Source organism: Hylaeus anthracinus, unplaced genomic scaffold (assembly GCF_026225885.1).
Source record: "Hylaeus anthracinus isolate JK02 unplaced genomic scaffold, UHH_iyHylAnth1.0_haploid 11997, whole genome shotgun sequence".
In the NCBI taxonomy this organism is placed as follows: Eukaryota; Metazoa; Arthropoda; class Insecta; order Hymenoptera; family Colletidae; genus Hylaeus; species Hylaeus anthracinus.
Window position 1 is genome coordinate 2,542,761 of NW_026534344.1, and position 12,454 is coordinate 2,555,214.

At 37.4% G+C, this 12,454-nt stretch overlaps 3 protein-coding genes across 4 annotated transcripts in view; 1 reads left to right on the forward strand and 2 right to left on the reverse strand.

The window, feature by feature from the left end:
* Positions 1 to 1,906: 1,906 nt before the first annotated feature.
* LOC128889410 (probable ATP-dependent RNA helicase DDX28) lies at positions 1,907 to 4,218 on the reverse strand. The gene is made up of 7 exons (XM_054147034.1): positions 3,958 to 4,218; positions 3,670 to 3,891; positions 3,287 to 3,601; positions 2,952 to 3,209; positions 2,765 to 2,878; positions 2,299 to 2,690; positions 1,907 to 2,229 (listed from the first exon to the last, which is right to left on the reverse strand). Exons 1-7 carry the CDS (start codon positions 4,027 to 4,029, stop codon positions 1,962 to 1,964), a joined length of 1,641 nt encoding a protein of 546 aa, XP_054003009.1. The 5' UTR covers positions 4,030 to 4,218; the 3' UTR covers positions 1,907 to 1,961.
* Positions 4,219 to 4,388: 170 nt separating this feature from the next.
* The window catches only part of LOC128889442 (cytochrome c oxidase subunit 7A1, mitochondrial), a 345,364-nt gene continuing 337,298 nt past the window's right edge, over positions 4,389 to 12,454 (reverse strand). The window contains exons 2-4 of one of the 2 annotated variants that reach the window (XM_054147085.1): positions 5,275 to 5,378; positions 4,700 to 4,843; positions 4,389 to 4,643 (exon numbers count right to left, since the gene is read on the reverse strand). In XM_054147085.1, coding sequence (XP_054003060.1) covers positions 4,512 to 4,643; positions 4,700 to 4,843; positions 5,275 to 5,349 — 351 coding nt within the window. In that variant the 5' untranslated portion in view covers positions 5,350 to 5,378 and the 3' untranslated portion in view covers positions 4,389 to 4,511. Of the gene's footprint in view, positions 4,644 to 4,699; positions 4,844 to 5,274; positions 5,395 to 12,454 lie in introns of those variants that run through there. The other variant, XM_054147084.1, reaches the window with a different exon arrangement.
* Positions 5,533 to 12,173, forward strand: LOC128889388 (uncharacterized). The gene is made up of 4 exons (XM_054146974.1): positions 5,533 to 5,684; positions 6,316 to 7,197; positions 7,327 to 11,893; positions 12,094 to 12,173. Exons 2-4 carry the CDS (start codon positions 7,013 to 7,015, stop codon positions 12,103 to 12,105), a joined length of 4,764 nt encoding a protein of 1,587 aa, XP_054002949.1. The 5' UTR covers positions 5,533 to 5,684; positions 6,316 to 7,012; the 3' UTR covers positions 12,106 to 12,173.

Consider the following 12,454-nt stretch of genomic DNA (forward strand, 5'->3'; position numbering starts at 1 on the left):
CGTGTGCATTAGAGTGATTAGATGCTCGAATTATTTTCGTTCTCGCAACAAGAGAAACCGCTTGCTATTCTTGACCGAGACAATTGTGTATTGTGTAGAATTTTTACTCGACGCTCCAACTCCGGGACTTCGTACGCAAAACGAGATCAATGGAACTCGTCGAACCAGGCGAAGCAGGCGTGCGGCAAGTATCCTGCACAAGTATTGCTTTTGTGTGGAGGTTTCTTCGAATTATGGAGATTTCGAGCGAAAGGTAGCTCTTTATTCTATTTAGTCGACGCGATAATGACGCGATCGAACGGAATTATTGATCGATGATCGCCGTACGGGACTTTTTAGTTTCAATGGTGCCGTTTAGGAGTGGGTGGCAGTCATATTGTTCCTATTGGCGCTTCTTTATGCGAGATATCAATGCGCTCCCATTTTGAATACGTGGTGTAAGCGTTACGCGTAGAATTTTACGTAGAGTTAAATGAAATTAGGGGATGTTTCTAGATACGTTACTACGACGAGCTCTAGGTTCGCTCGATGCATCGCTGAATATACGTATAAAAAGAGCTTCGAGTGATTGATATTAATCGTATGGTTCGAAGGCTCATTGGAACTTGGACTTGACATAATTTAACCCTCTTACGACGAACGTTATGATTTGATTCCCTCTGACCGTAATTCGATGAATTAATTTCCTTTGGTATACAGGTCACGCGCGTCTGATCCTTAACGTGAATTAAGGTCGAATTATAGTAATGTGCTTCTTTATTATAAAAGAGACTACTGAAAGGGAAACTGTGTCCAGTCACGGTTTCCTTTCGAGATAACGGAATCAAAGGCATATTTCAAAGGTATCTCTCGTCCAACGTCTAAACGAGGGTGCGCATTCCCCAGAAACTACGCGTGTGGCACGAGTCAGAGTTGGCCCAGATAAGATCTTTGTTCTCTCAAGGCATGGGTTCCCGCATTGCTTTCGTATCTACGTCCAAAATACCCCCGTCTTACATGTCACGCAACTACCCACGTTAATTAGTCTATTTTCATTGTCTTCACTCCTGGCTAACCGTCATGTTTTCGTATAAATTTTTGTAACATCTTCCGGGAAAGGATGAAATATTACGTGATGCACTTTCTGTTACTAGTCGTATCTTGTAACGTCTCTTTGTAAACTACCCGACGGACTGCAACGAGATGATTGTTTGATCTCTGCAAGCAGTGTTTCTCAGCGTAGAGGGAGCGAAAATTCTTAATAGAAAAAAGTGTAGTAAACAATGAAAAGGCATCGGTTTTTTGTGTGTTTATGTATTTACTTTCATTGCTTTTGGATCAGAAAGCTGGTATGGTCGATTTTTCTTTAGTAATTCGCACGTTTCGGTTAGCGATAGAAAATATTGTCCACCTTTATTTCCGTACACGCAGAGTGTTATCCTCAGGAGCATCGTGGCGACACGATTGGCGGCACACCCTTTGTAGGGAGGCACGAATGTCCACGCGCGTAATCACATTTAATTTCACTAAAACACAACGCGCCTAATAAACTGGTCTAGACGTACGGTCTGGGCCATAGTTGTTCTATTTGCGATACGTGGGCGGTTAGCGTGGGAGTGCCGCCAAACATGTGAGAACATTGGATCAACGGATGGATGGACATGCACGCGTGAGTCGCGATTTCCTTCCTCCTACGGTTTCATTCTGTAGGAGTCGTAGTTATCTTTGTTAAATGAAGGAAAAAGTGTGAACCTTGAACAGAATCAAATAGACTGAAGGGCAACGACATTCGGTCGATTCTTTGATCCCATCGAGGGTCGTTGCTAAGGCTTCATCGAAGTCGTTTTCCAGTCCAGTAACTTTGTACAGGTTAAACGGATAAAGTGAATAGGAAAATAAGCGAAAGCAAAGATTACAGAAAGGATACTCTCATGATTATATCGATGTACTTTTATTTATATTGAGTAACAAAAATGTATGTTTTAGAATGGAATATGTTCTGCTTTGTCTATGTCTTGTACTTCTTCTTCAAATTCTTCGTAAAATTCAGTATCATTTGCATCGTTTTCATCCTTTGCTTTCATGTCTTCTTCGTTCTTGTATGGGTCTCCGAAATCAACAATGGGCAAAGGTTTCTGTTTTCTAACCGAATATTCAATTTTTCGAACGAAAACTACTTCTAATTCTGTACTGATAAAATGAGTCACTCTGCAATTGCCTTTGGTACCTACTCTCTGAGTTCTACCACATCTATACAAAACGTACAAAATTTTGATTTTAGTTACAAAGTTTACATCGCTAGCGATTTAAATTACACACCTGTGAATGTACGAAGCTGTATCCAATGGAAAATCGTAATTTAAAACGTGATTGGCCATCACTGTGTCTAAACCTCGAGAGCCCGCATTGGTCGTCGATAATACATTAACTTTACCATTTATAAATTCACCATATTTGCCTCGCCGTAAACTTAACGGCATAGTGCCATTTAAAATTGTAGTTTTTATACCACATTCGTTTAAGAACAAATAGAGCCAATAAGAAGTGCTATTTGTATTACAAAATACAATTACAGGCTGATTTCTTGCTGCTTTAGGCTTTATATATTTCAAAAGTTCTGCTGGTTTATCAGATTTACCCATCCTCATAAACTTCTGCTCCACCAAGATTTTGTGTAACTTTTCTGTTTGTATATACAGCAATGACTTTACCTAAAGACACAACAGAATATCATGCTTCTGCAATATGACATCAAAATAATATTAATTTAAATTAGGCTATTTACATTCACAATATCGTTTAAAACTTGTTGCGTACGCGCTGGGATTGTGGCAGAAGCTAAAATAAGTTGAGCTGTTTGAGGTAACTTCTGCTTGTCGTTTTCTTGACAGTCTCCAACCTGGATAAATTAAAGCAAACGATAAAATATTTCTCGACGAATAACTGTAAGATACAACAGTTTGTTTACATACAGCTAATTTTTCCATAAAGACTTTAAGTTTATCTTCGAAAGTGTAATGAAACAAGGCATCTGCTTCATCTAAAACTATGAATCTCACAAAGTCGAGTTTATAAACATGAAACGTAGTTAATTTACTAAGGACTCCAAAACTACCAACAAGGATGTCCACATAGTCAACTGGAGGATCTTGCATTATTTTCATTGTATTTCCACCAGTGATCATTTTTATTTGAACACCAAGAGGTTTACATAGTTTGATTGCCTCTAGCTAAAAGAAGCAAAATACATTGTTTAAACACTGTTACCATGTAAATATAGGAATCAGGCTTATGTATTATTACGAACCGCAATTTGTACTGCTAATTCTCTAGTAGGTGTCACAATTAAGCCTAGTGGACAGTTTTTGTCTCTGTATGTAATCTGTTTCCACTGCAAAATTCGATGGATCATTGGCAAAAGATAAGCTAATGTTTTTCCACAACCTGTTTCAGCTGCTAAAACTATATTATGACCTTCAAGAATTTTTGGTATTGCCAAGTGCTGAATTTGTAAAGGTTTTTTAAACTCTGTATTTTGTAAACTATCATATATAGAAGGCTCTAAATTAAAATCATTAAATGTTCCAAAATCTAATTCTTTGCTTTCTTCAACTTTAACTTCCTACAAAAAAAGTTACAGTTAGAGAATATATTTTATAGCAATGAATCACTATTGCAAATGCATAATACATTGTCATCAGGATATATGAAAAAATAATCTCCTTTAGATAGACGATGCTGCCATCCTTTACTAGCTAATAATATCTTCTCATGTTTTGAGTAAGTTTGACCTTTGTAGAAATTGAAGGATTTCCTTTTGCACTTTATTATTGGTACCATAGTTTTGTTTTTTTCTTCTACATCATCTTTTGTTTGTATTTCTCTTTGTTTCTTGTTAACTAACGCTCTTGCCTATAATGTATAGTAGGTTAGTTTATGATATAGCGGGAAAAATATACAAAAAATGTGTATACCTACATAATGCCTTGAAAACTTTATAAATGTTGAGTCAACGTTGTTACAACATAGTTTGCAAAATTGAAATAACATTTTGAAAGGTTTTCAGTGTTGACAATAATTTCAACTTTGTATAACATACGATACAATCATAAAGCTATCACCAACATTCTAGAAACACCATTTTAACATGTGATACTGTGCGATAAGACTGGATAAGACTAGCTACAGTAACTTATGGCAACACTTGTACATGATATACATCTAGTGAACTCTCATGTAAAATTAGCTTTAAGAATAGTTTGACTTGCTCAACACCAGATGACTTAACTACTTTACTTCTTGGAGAGGATCTACTCTGTATGTTGTCTATCATGTTCATGTTCCAAGATTTTATTGAATTTTGGATTTGTTTGAAAAAAATTTTGGGGGATGGAGATAATAATATGGAATAAAACTCATTAATAGTTTTAATGATTTATTTGTAAAGACTTCAAGACTTCCTTGAAGTTATCATACATTGTAAATAAATTATCATTCTAGATGTATCTATGTTACAAACTTGCTCCATAAATTTATTGCCGTGTACCTTTAAAAATGTAATACATATTAGTTGCAAAAGCCACAGCAGTAGCAACAACAGTAAGACGAAACAGTATTTTATCTTTCATTCCACCCATCAGGTAGACAGGTTTTGACATATCAGCCTGTAAAATATTTTTACATTAATATACTATTAAGACTAGATAATTGTGATTCATACCTGAAATTTTTTTTGAAGTTCTGCTATTTTTGGGGATAATGTGGAAAATTTTCCACTGCTAAGTGATTCTACCTTTACTGGTTTAGTTAAAATTGTATCGTACATTATGACTGGTGGTTCTGCACTTTGTAGTGGACGAGGTGACTAAAATAGAAACAATAATCTTGTAAAACATTTTTGTTACTAGGTAATAAATATTAATTATACAAACTATATGTTCATCACATAAACTGTTTAATTTCATTGTATGAAATGCTACAATAATCATTGCTTTTGCAACCTGTTATGCTCTGATATTAGATGTTATATAAACATGTAAAACTTTATTCTTTTGAAATTGTTACGATTTCTATGAGAACCCAGACATTTGGTAAAGATGAATACTTGTTTCACAATTAATAGAATGTATCAAAGAATAAATTACTATTACAATACATAAGGAAAATATAAACGATTATGAAAGATTTAGGAAAGTACTTTCGACAAACTTTACATTTTAATTTTACTGAAACACTCAGTAGTACTTATGTTTTACAACGGATTCGACACGAACTTCAATGGAGATATTTACTCACTAATGGATAAAGAGGTCGAGTGCTGGTGGATTGTTTTAAACGGCCAGTAAATGGATTAAATTCATGAACCGACATGTTCTATACAATTGCGCAACTTACCTCAGCTTATCGTAGTCTTCTTAGTGAATTTATCATCCTCTGTATATAAAGTGTCTAGATAGCAGAACTTATAGTTAGTTCAACAAAATATCCCAGGTTTCCCAGGATGGAACATTTGGTCCAGAATTGTCGAGAACCTGTTTGCTAGGGACTCCCAGTGTAGTCAACTATATAACCTTTAAAGATAACTAGCAATGAATAGACGAGGTTAGAAGCACCAAACAGATATTATACTTCAAAAAACATAATAAACAGCAATATAGAATACATTGCTAATGATGTATGAAAGTCTATATGCACAAAAAACATTTGTAAGTGTAATGTGCTTTATTTAAAATTAATAAACATAGTAATAGTTAGTGTGTAATGCTACTGTTCAAAGAATCTTGTGAGGCAGGTAATCCTTTTGTGATGGAAAATATTATACATATATCATTGGTATGCTGCTATGCAGGCTCTCTTTTTGAGGAAACTATTATTGATCTATAGATTTATACCATTACAATCATACATTAATGGTATTTGAATATTATTTGGAACATCTTATTCGTATTAACTAAGATATTAAAATACACTGCAATTATAACATCATTAATATCAAAAAATGTCATATTATGCGTTCATAATTGCAGTATTTTCTCTTTTATCAAAGAATAATATATATACTATTATACTCTAAATTTTAAATATATGTAGCAATATGACATATAGTTAACATAAACATGCATTAGTTTCTATTTGAATAATCTCTTCAATATAGAATTTAACTTCTTATGTTAATAAGAAGTAGCTAAGTGTTTGAGTACAATGTGTATTATATAAGTTTTGATCGAAGAAAAGTTTTAATTAAATCTGATAGTGCATATATGATATTCAGTCATAACAAAATGATATTTAACAGTTCATGTTTTTACACTTAATAACTTTTCTACATGTTTGCAGGATTCTATATCAAGAAAAGTGCTTAAACATAGTTATTCCAGTATGGCTTGAGTGTCTGTAACTATATCCAACATTGATGAAGACATTGTAATTTCTATAATTGATTGTAGTAACATAAAATAACAAACATTAGTCAACGGTATAGAAAACCATGTTACAGAAGTTGTTACAAAACAATTAATACTTTTTGTATAAGATAGTTTTGGATCTCTTAACGTTAGTTCAACTATTCTCCGCAACGGCAGCACCGTACAGTCTGTTTTACCGATAAGGTACAAACAGCAAAACATATCATGGCTGAATATGGTGGTTTTCTGATTAACAATGTTGTCTTGACTTTTATTGATACATTGCATGATACAAGAGACATATACAATAAATATAATTAAGGGTGTGAATCGTTGAGACGACCGTCGACAGATATTGTATAGTATCATCTAATTCTACAGTGTTATAGTATATTCATTGTATGTCATCAAAGAGTGTTTGTTAAATGTTTGTAGAGGACATCTTATTGCTGTGTCACTAGAAGTAATACTGTTTCACTGCCTTTGAACATATTATTACAAATAATCGTGGGGTAATGTAAACACAGTTTACATTGGAAGTGTATCTACACTTGTGAATATTAAAGTATCAATTCGATGCTCATGGATCGTATCTTTAGGATACTGTGATATGTAATAAACAGAATCTCATGCCAAGTCTACGAAAAAATCGGAGAATTGAAACTAGGTGGGGTGTGAAGTATTACACAGCAGTGAGAAATGCTGTGTTTTTAACAAAGGCACCACCATACGTGCCACCAGAACCACCCCCATCTTTGAGAGAAAATGTTTCAGACCATGAAACATTATACATGTGTACACAGTGCAAAGACTGGTAAGTTTCATTAAATTGACATATTTGTCAGTTTTTGTAACTGACTAATGTATATTACATAATTAATGTAATATATAAACATAACTTTAGATTTGAGTATATTTAATACAAAAGATTTTTTTGTATCAGCTTCCACTTTCGAAGCAGTTTGGATGATCATCTTGCACGCAAAAGTTGGATATTGGGATATTGGTGTGAGCATTGTTTTATGACTGTTTGTACACATAATTCCACTGTTGGCTTATTATGTTCAGAATGCTCACAATTGGATCATAGTAAACGCGATTATTTGCAAAGCAAAGGCTTAAATAAAAACTATAAGTATAGAGCAATTAGAGTTTTTTATAATCAGTGTCAATTCTTTGCACATTTGAAAGCCCATTCTGTAACATATGTACACATGGGTGATCTAATGTTAATGCCATTACCAGCAACTATGACTAATGATTGGAGTTCTGAAATGGATATAACATGTGAAGCCTTGATGGAACATGCATTCTTGATGAAAGTTCATATAATGGATTGGTTAAAAAGTAAAGGAATTGATAAAAATTGGTGGCAGATAACTGCTAATGAAACAGAAGATAGTGGCGATCACGTAGTACATATTCTTAGAGGTTATAAAGGTCGATATTATTTTAAACCTTTAGATATACCAATAGAAGAGCAGGTCTCTATTGTGCATTCCCGCGACTCAGCATCCAGCAATGGCAATGCGCACCCTGAAATTCAAATCATTGATTCTTTAGAGAATACTGACAAGAGAAAAAGTTCACCCTCTGTTGATACAGCAATGTCTGTTTCCGATGAAAGCGCAGTTGAAAATGAAGACAATCCTTGTACTGTAAATGACATTGCTTTCGTAGATTGTGGACCTGCATCGAAAAATTTTGAACCTGAGATTTCAGTACATAATGGCACAAAGAAACATACAACAGTTTTCGTGAGATCTGCTCAAGATTCTTTTGCAGCTCTTCAGTCTGCTAGATTGGCAACTAATCAATCTAAAACGATTAACGCGACAAATTTGAATTCCATTTCATCTGACGTAATTATGTCGTACGGTAATACTATGATAACACCGAAACTCAATACAAAAGATTCTACTAAGAGTCCAACCGATAAACGATTGTGGAAAAGTATAGTGCGTAAATCTGATAAGGTTGCAATACCAATTAAGGTAGTTACTAAAAGCAATATAGTAAAAGTAGATAAAGCTAGCAAGGTAACCTCTACAAGTGTATTAAACGCAAATGTATCGACTACGACGCAATCCAGTACTTCTAGTGCAACAAAAACGGACACGTGCAAGAATGAGTTAGATAAATCGAAACAAAATGTACATACGTTAACTGTTAATTCCGGTCAAAAGATCGTCACGTTTCAAAGCTCAAAGCATATTGATATTAATACAATTATTACTCAGTTGCCACCTCATATTCTGAACGGTAAGAAGATTGTTTTTATAGGACAAGATTCAAATAACGTTACTGTTCATAATAAACAGGAATTACCGTCTAAGAAGGTAATTCAATTAGTATCCGAGACAAGCCATGAAAATGGCATGAAAACCTTGCAAGCTAAAATGGTACCGTTAAAAACGACGGACGAGGTATCAAACAAAAATACGGATAAGGATATTTCGAAAATTCAAAACGAGTCTAATACAAAACATGTATCACTTTTGACGAATAAAGTCCTGTTCCAGAATGGGCGAAAGTATATCATTAAACAATCATCAGGTACTGATACAAATTTGAAGGTCGTGTCTAACATAAAAATGCTTCCGAAAGAGACGCATGGATCGGTTCAACTGAAATCTATGAACGGTATTCCACCGTTAATACCTTTAAGTTCCACGGAATTGGAAAATATCCCGACTCCGGAAAGAGTGAATTCTCTTCATACTGATGTCTCACCCTTAACCCCATCACCGTCACCTTCAGAATTATCCAGCAGTTCTAGTTGTGAGATCCAGTCGAAGAAGTCAAAGACTACGTTAAAAATCGACACCGCACATTTGAAAGCTGAATCTGCTGATTCTAAAAGTAAGCTACATACGCGTATCGCCAGCGATTCGTTCGAGAATTTATCGTTCCACAAAGGTGACGACGAGAACTTGTATTTACATATAAAATACCACAATCAGAAACCGATCTACACCATCGTCGATACAACTACGATGATTACGAAATGTAAACACGACATGCTGAACGAATTCTTCCATTTGTCCCATTCGGAATTAAAAAAAAGATACGAGCATCTGCAGCAAATTCACGACGAGATATTAAGCGTGATGGATTTCGTAGCTGACAACATAATCATGGAAAACTTGAAAGCTGTTACCATCTTGCGACACGTGCTGAAGCATTGCATCGACAAATGCGACAAACAGCTCGTCGACACGACCTCCAGCGATCCACCATTGAACGAATGGGAAAACGAATTGGCGCGAACCGCGGAGAAATCCCTTTGCAAGTCTTGTAATAAAATCACAAAGCCCAAGTTTTACATTCCAGGCTTTTCGAAGCCTGCGAAGAACGATGTTTATTGTTCTTGTTACAGACACGTTTGCGAAAAGTGTCACACCTATCAAGGCAACTCGACGCGTTTCGTGGCTCATCAAACGTTTCACGACAAAGAGAAACCGTACCTGTGCCCTGATTGTTATCGCAGATTCAACACGTTCAAAGCGTTGGAAATCCATACGTGGAGCAGCTGCTTCCACACTCTGAAGAAGCGTATCCTCGGTTGCAAGATTTGCGAGGTAAACGGTTTCCAAGACATGGAGTCTGTCGCCAGACATTTCGCTATCATGCACAGCCATAACAAGATAGCCTGTGACAAGTGTTACATCGTTTTGCCATCGTACGCCGAGTACGCGAAACACCGCAAAGCAAAGCACCCGGACGCAGACGAAGAACACCCGATTAGGCTGGTATTGTGCAAGCTTGGCCATTGCATCGTGCGCTGCGAGGACTACATGCTCCACATGGAGAAACATTTGGTCGTTCAACGTCTGATATGGTTCAAGTGCCCGTTCTGCACATTCGTGAACGTGGAGGCGAAACGGATAATGTCTCACCTGCAAAGCGAGCATCTGTCGCGACTGAAGGAGATCATAAGCAGCGACGTACTGTCCAACATTTTGCCAGACGACGTAGCGTCGAGTTTGCAGAAAAATCAAAGTTCAGAAAAATTCACGAACGCTTACGAGACACCTTGCGAAGACGGTACAATCGTGCCTAAAATTATCAACACCAGAACCATCACGTCCGAGGTGTTCGAGCGCGGTCCTCAAGAAGCGGACGAATTATTGGCGACCGTCGACGACTCCCATCACTCCAGAATGTTGCCCAAGATACTCGACGTTAAGTCGATGGTAGAACAACGGTTTGACATTCCCCAGAGTTACAAAGGAATTATAAAGAAATATGGAAATAAGAAGAAATCACCTAGCGCGACGAAAGGAAGCGGGAGTCGAAAGGTACAGGCAAACGCTACGACGAAAACGAAACTCGACGACGGCCCCGGTAGCGAGTCGAGCATCGAAGCTATTAACGCGGATATGGACAAGTTGAGCGTTGATTCCACTTTTAAATTTAATAACGAAGATCAGCAGTCGGGCGCAGATACGAATCGGAGCTCAGGGAACAAAGCATCGACCAGGCAAGCACAGAAACAGAACAGTCCTCAGCACGTGATGATGTCGAGACCACCACCCCTGGCTAGAATTCCTCAGCACATCATCGAGTCGAATCGAATCAGGAAACCTGGACCAGCGTCGAAGGGGGGGCGAGTAACGTCGTCGTCTCGTTATCAAAAATTGGTCCAGTTCCCTCAGCGGATCGCTCTGAACGGGCCAAACAATTCCAAGGATGTCGTCGACTTTACGTGCCATTTGTGCGGCGAGCTGATAAACACGTCCTGGTCCGTGTTGAATAGTCATTTCCAGAGAAGACACTTCGGGGAGTGCAAACTGTCGGTAGTTACGTCGAGGTTGCTACGAATGTCGCCAGAGTTCATCAACGGTGGCTACAAAGACTTGTTGACCAGTAAGAAACGCAAGTCGGAGAACGGATCTTCCAATTCGAAGAGGAGACGACGCTGGACTCCCAAGAAGTATCGAGAGGGGAAGAACACAGCCGCTGGTTTAGGTCTGTGCGTGAAGCAGTTGACGGCAGAGGACAGCGAAGGTAAATTCAGGTGCAAGAAATGCGATCAGCGGTGCTCGGACATGGCAAACCTGAGGGAGCACATTGCCAACTATCACAGGATCAGAGGACGTTATTTGATCTGCTTGGAATGCGGTGACAACTTCGTGGTCGCGCCCAGTCTGCAGATGCACCTGAAAGCTTTCCATGGAATAGAGGATCCCATCGCTTACATGGCCAGAAACACGTCCTACGCCCCTGAGAGCAACGACGATTTCGAGATTACCGGAAAGACTATCGAGGCAAATCAGTGTCACGTGTGCATGGCTGTTTTTGAGGACAAAGCCGCGGTGGACAAGCACCTGAGAGTTCACGGGATGGCGTTCCTGAATCGAAAGAGGATAGAAGCACGGAACGCTTTGAAAAGTTCTGAAAAGAAAAGCGAAACCGATGATGATAGAAAATCGTCGTCGGATAAATCGAGTCCCAACGAACCTGTTCGAAAGGATAAGCCGACTATAACTATATTGGACAAAATCACTGTAAGTTCCTGTTATTGAGAGTGTTGTTGTTGTGCTCGTCCTTTCCCTGCTTCCTTTAAAGATCGCTTTAAATCTTAACATTGAAGACTCTCTTCTGGTAGTCATTGCTCTGAATGTCTTTTTGTCCACCCGGCGTATGCTATATTTGTTTTGAATGTAGCAAGAAAAATTGTACTGATATCGATTTTCTATCTTTTCAGGCAACCATGTAGCTAATGGAGACAGCATGATTGTTGGAGCCAGAGACGGCCTGAAAATATCACATTAGTAGAATCGATGAAAACCGTGAAAATCATCGCAACGAACACGGGTAGACAGTATTATTTATCCCTTTTTAATCGCGAGGCGAGCGTACAAGTAATCGGGAAACAATTTTATTTTCGAAAGGTAACATGGAGGATTAATGTTTTACGAACTCTAATTATTTTGTTCGGTATGAATAAATAGTCATTTTGAGACAATTTTGTGGTGCTACTTCTAAAAGTTAGAAGTGTCCTTTTTCCTATACAAAATTGTGAGCGTTGTTTATTTATTTTTTATTTATTTCATCGATTACCCCAA

What these genes read in the sequence shown, in the direction of transcription:
- LOC128889410 (XM_054147034.1), bottom strand. Translation starts at nt 4,029, where the DNA reads ATGTTATTTCAATTTTGCAAACTATGTTGTAACAACGTTGACTCAACA. An exon ending in TCATATATCCTGATGACAAT is followed by an intron (nt 3,602 to 3,669) that starts GTATTATGCATT and finishes CTTTTTTTGTAG; the next exon opens with GAAGTTAAAGTTGAAGAAAG. An exon ending in ACAGCTTCGTACATTCACAG is followed by an intron (nt 2,230 to 2,298) that starts GTGTGTAATTTA and finishes CGTTTTGTATAG; the next exon opens with ATGTGGTAGAACTCAGAGAG.
- LOC128889388 (XM_054146974.1), top strand. Translation starts at nt 7,013, where the DNA reads ATGCCAAGTCTACGAAAAAATCGGAGAATTGAAACTAGGTGGGGTGTG. An exon ending in TGTACACAGTGCAAAGACTG is followed by an intron (nt 7,198 to 7,326) that starts GTAAGTTTCATT and finishes TTTTTGTATCAG; the next exon opens with CTTCCACTTTCGAAGCAGTT.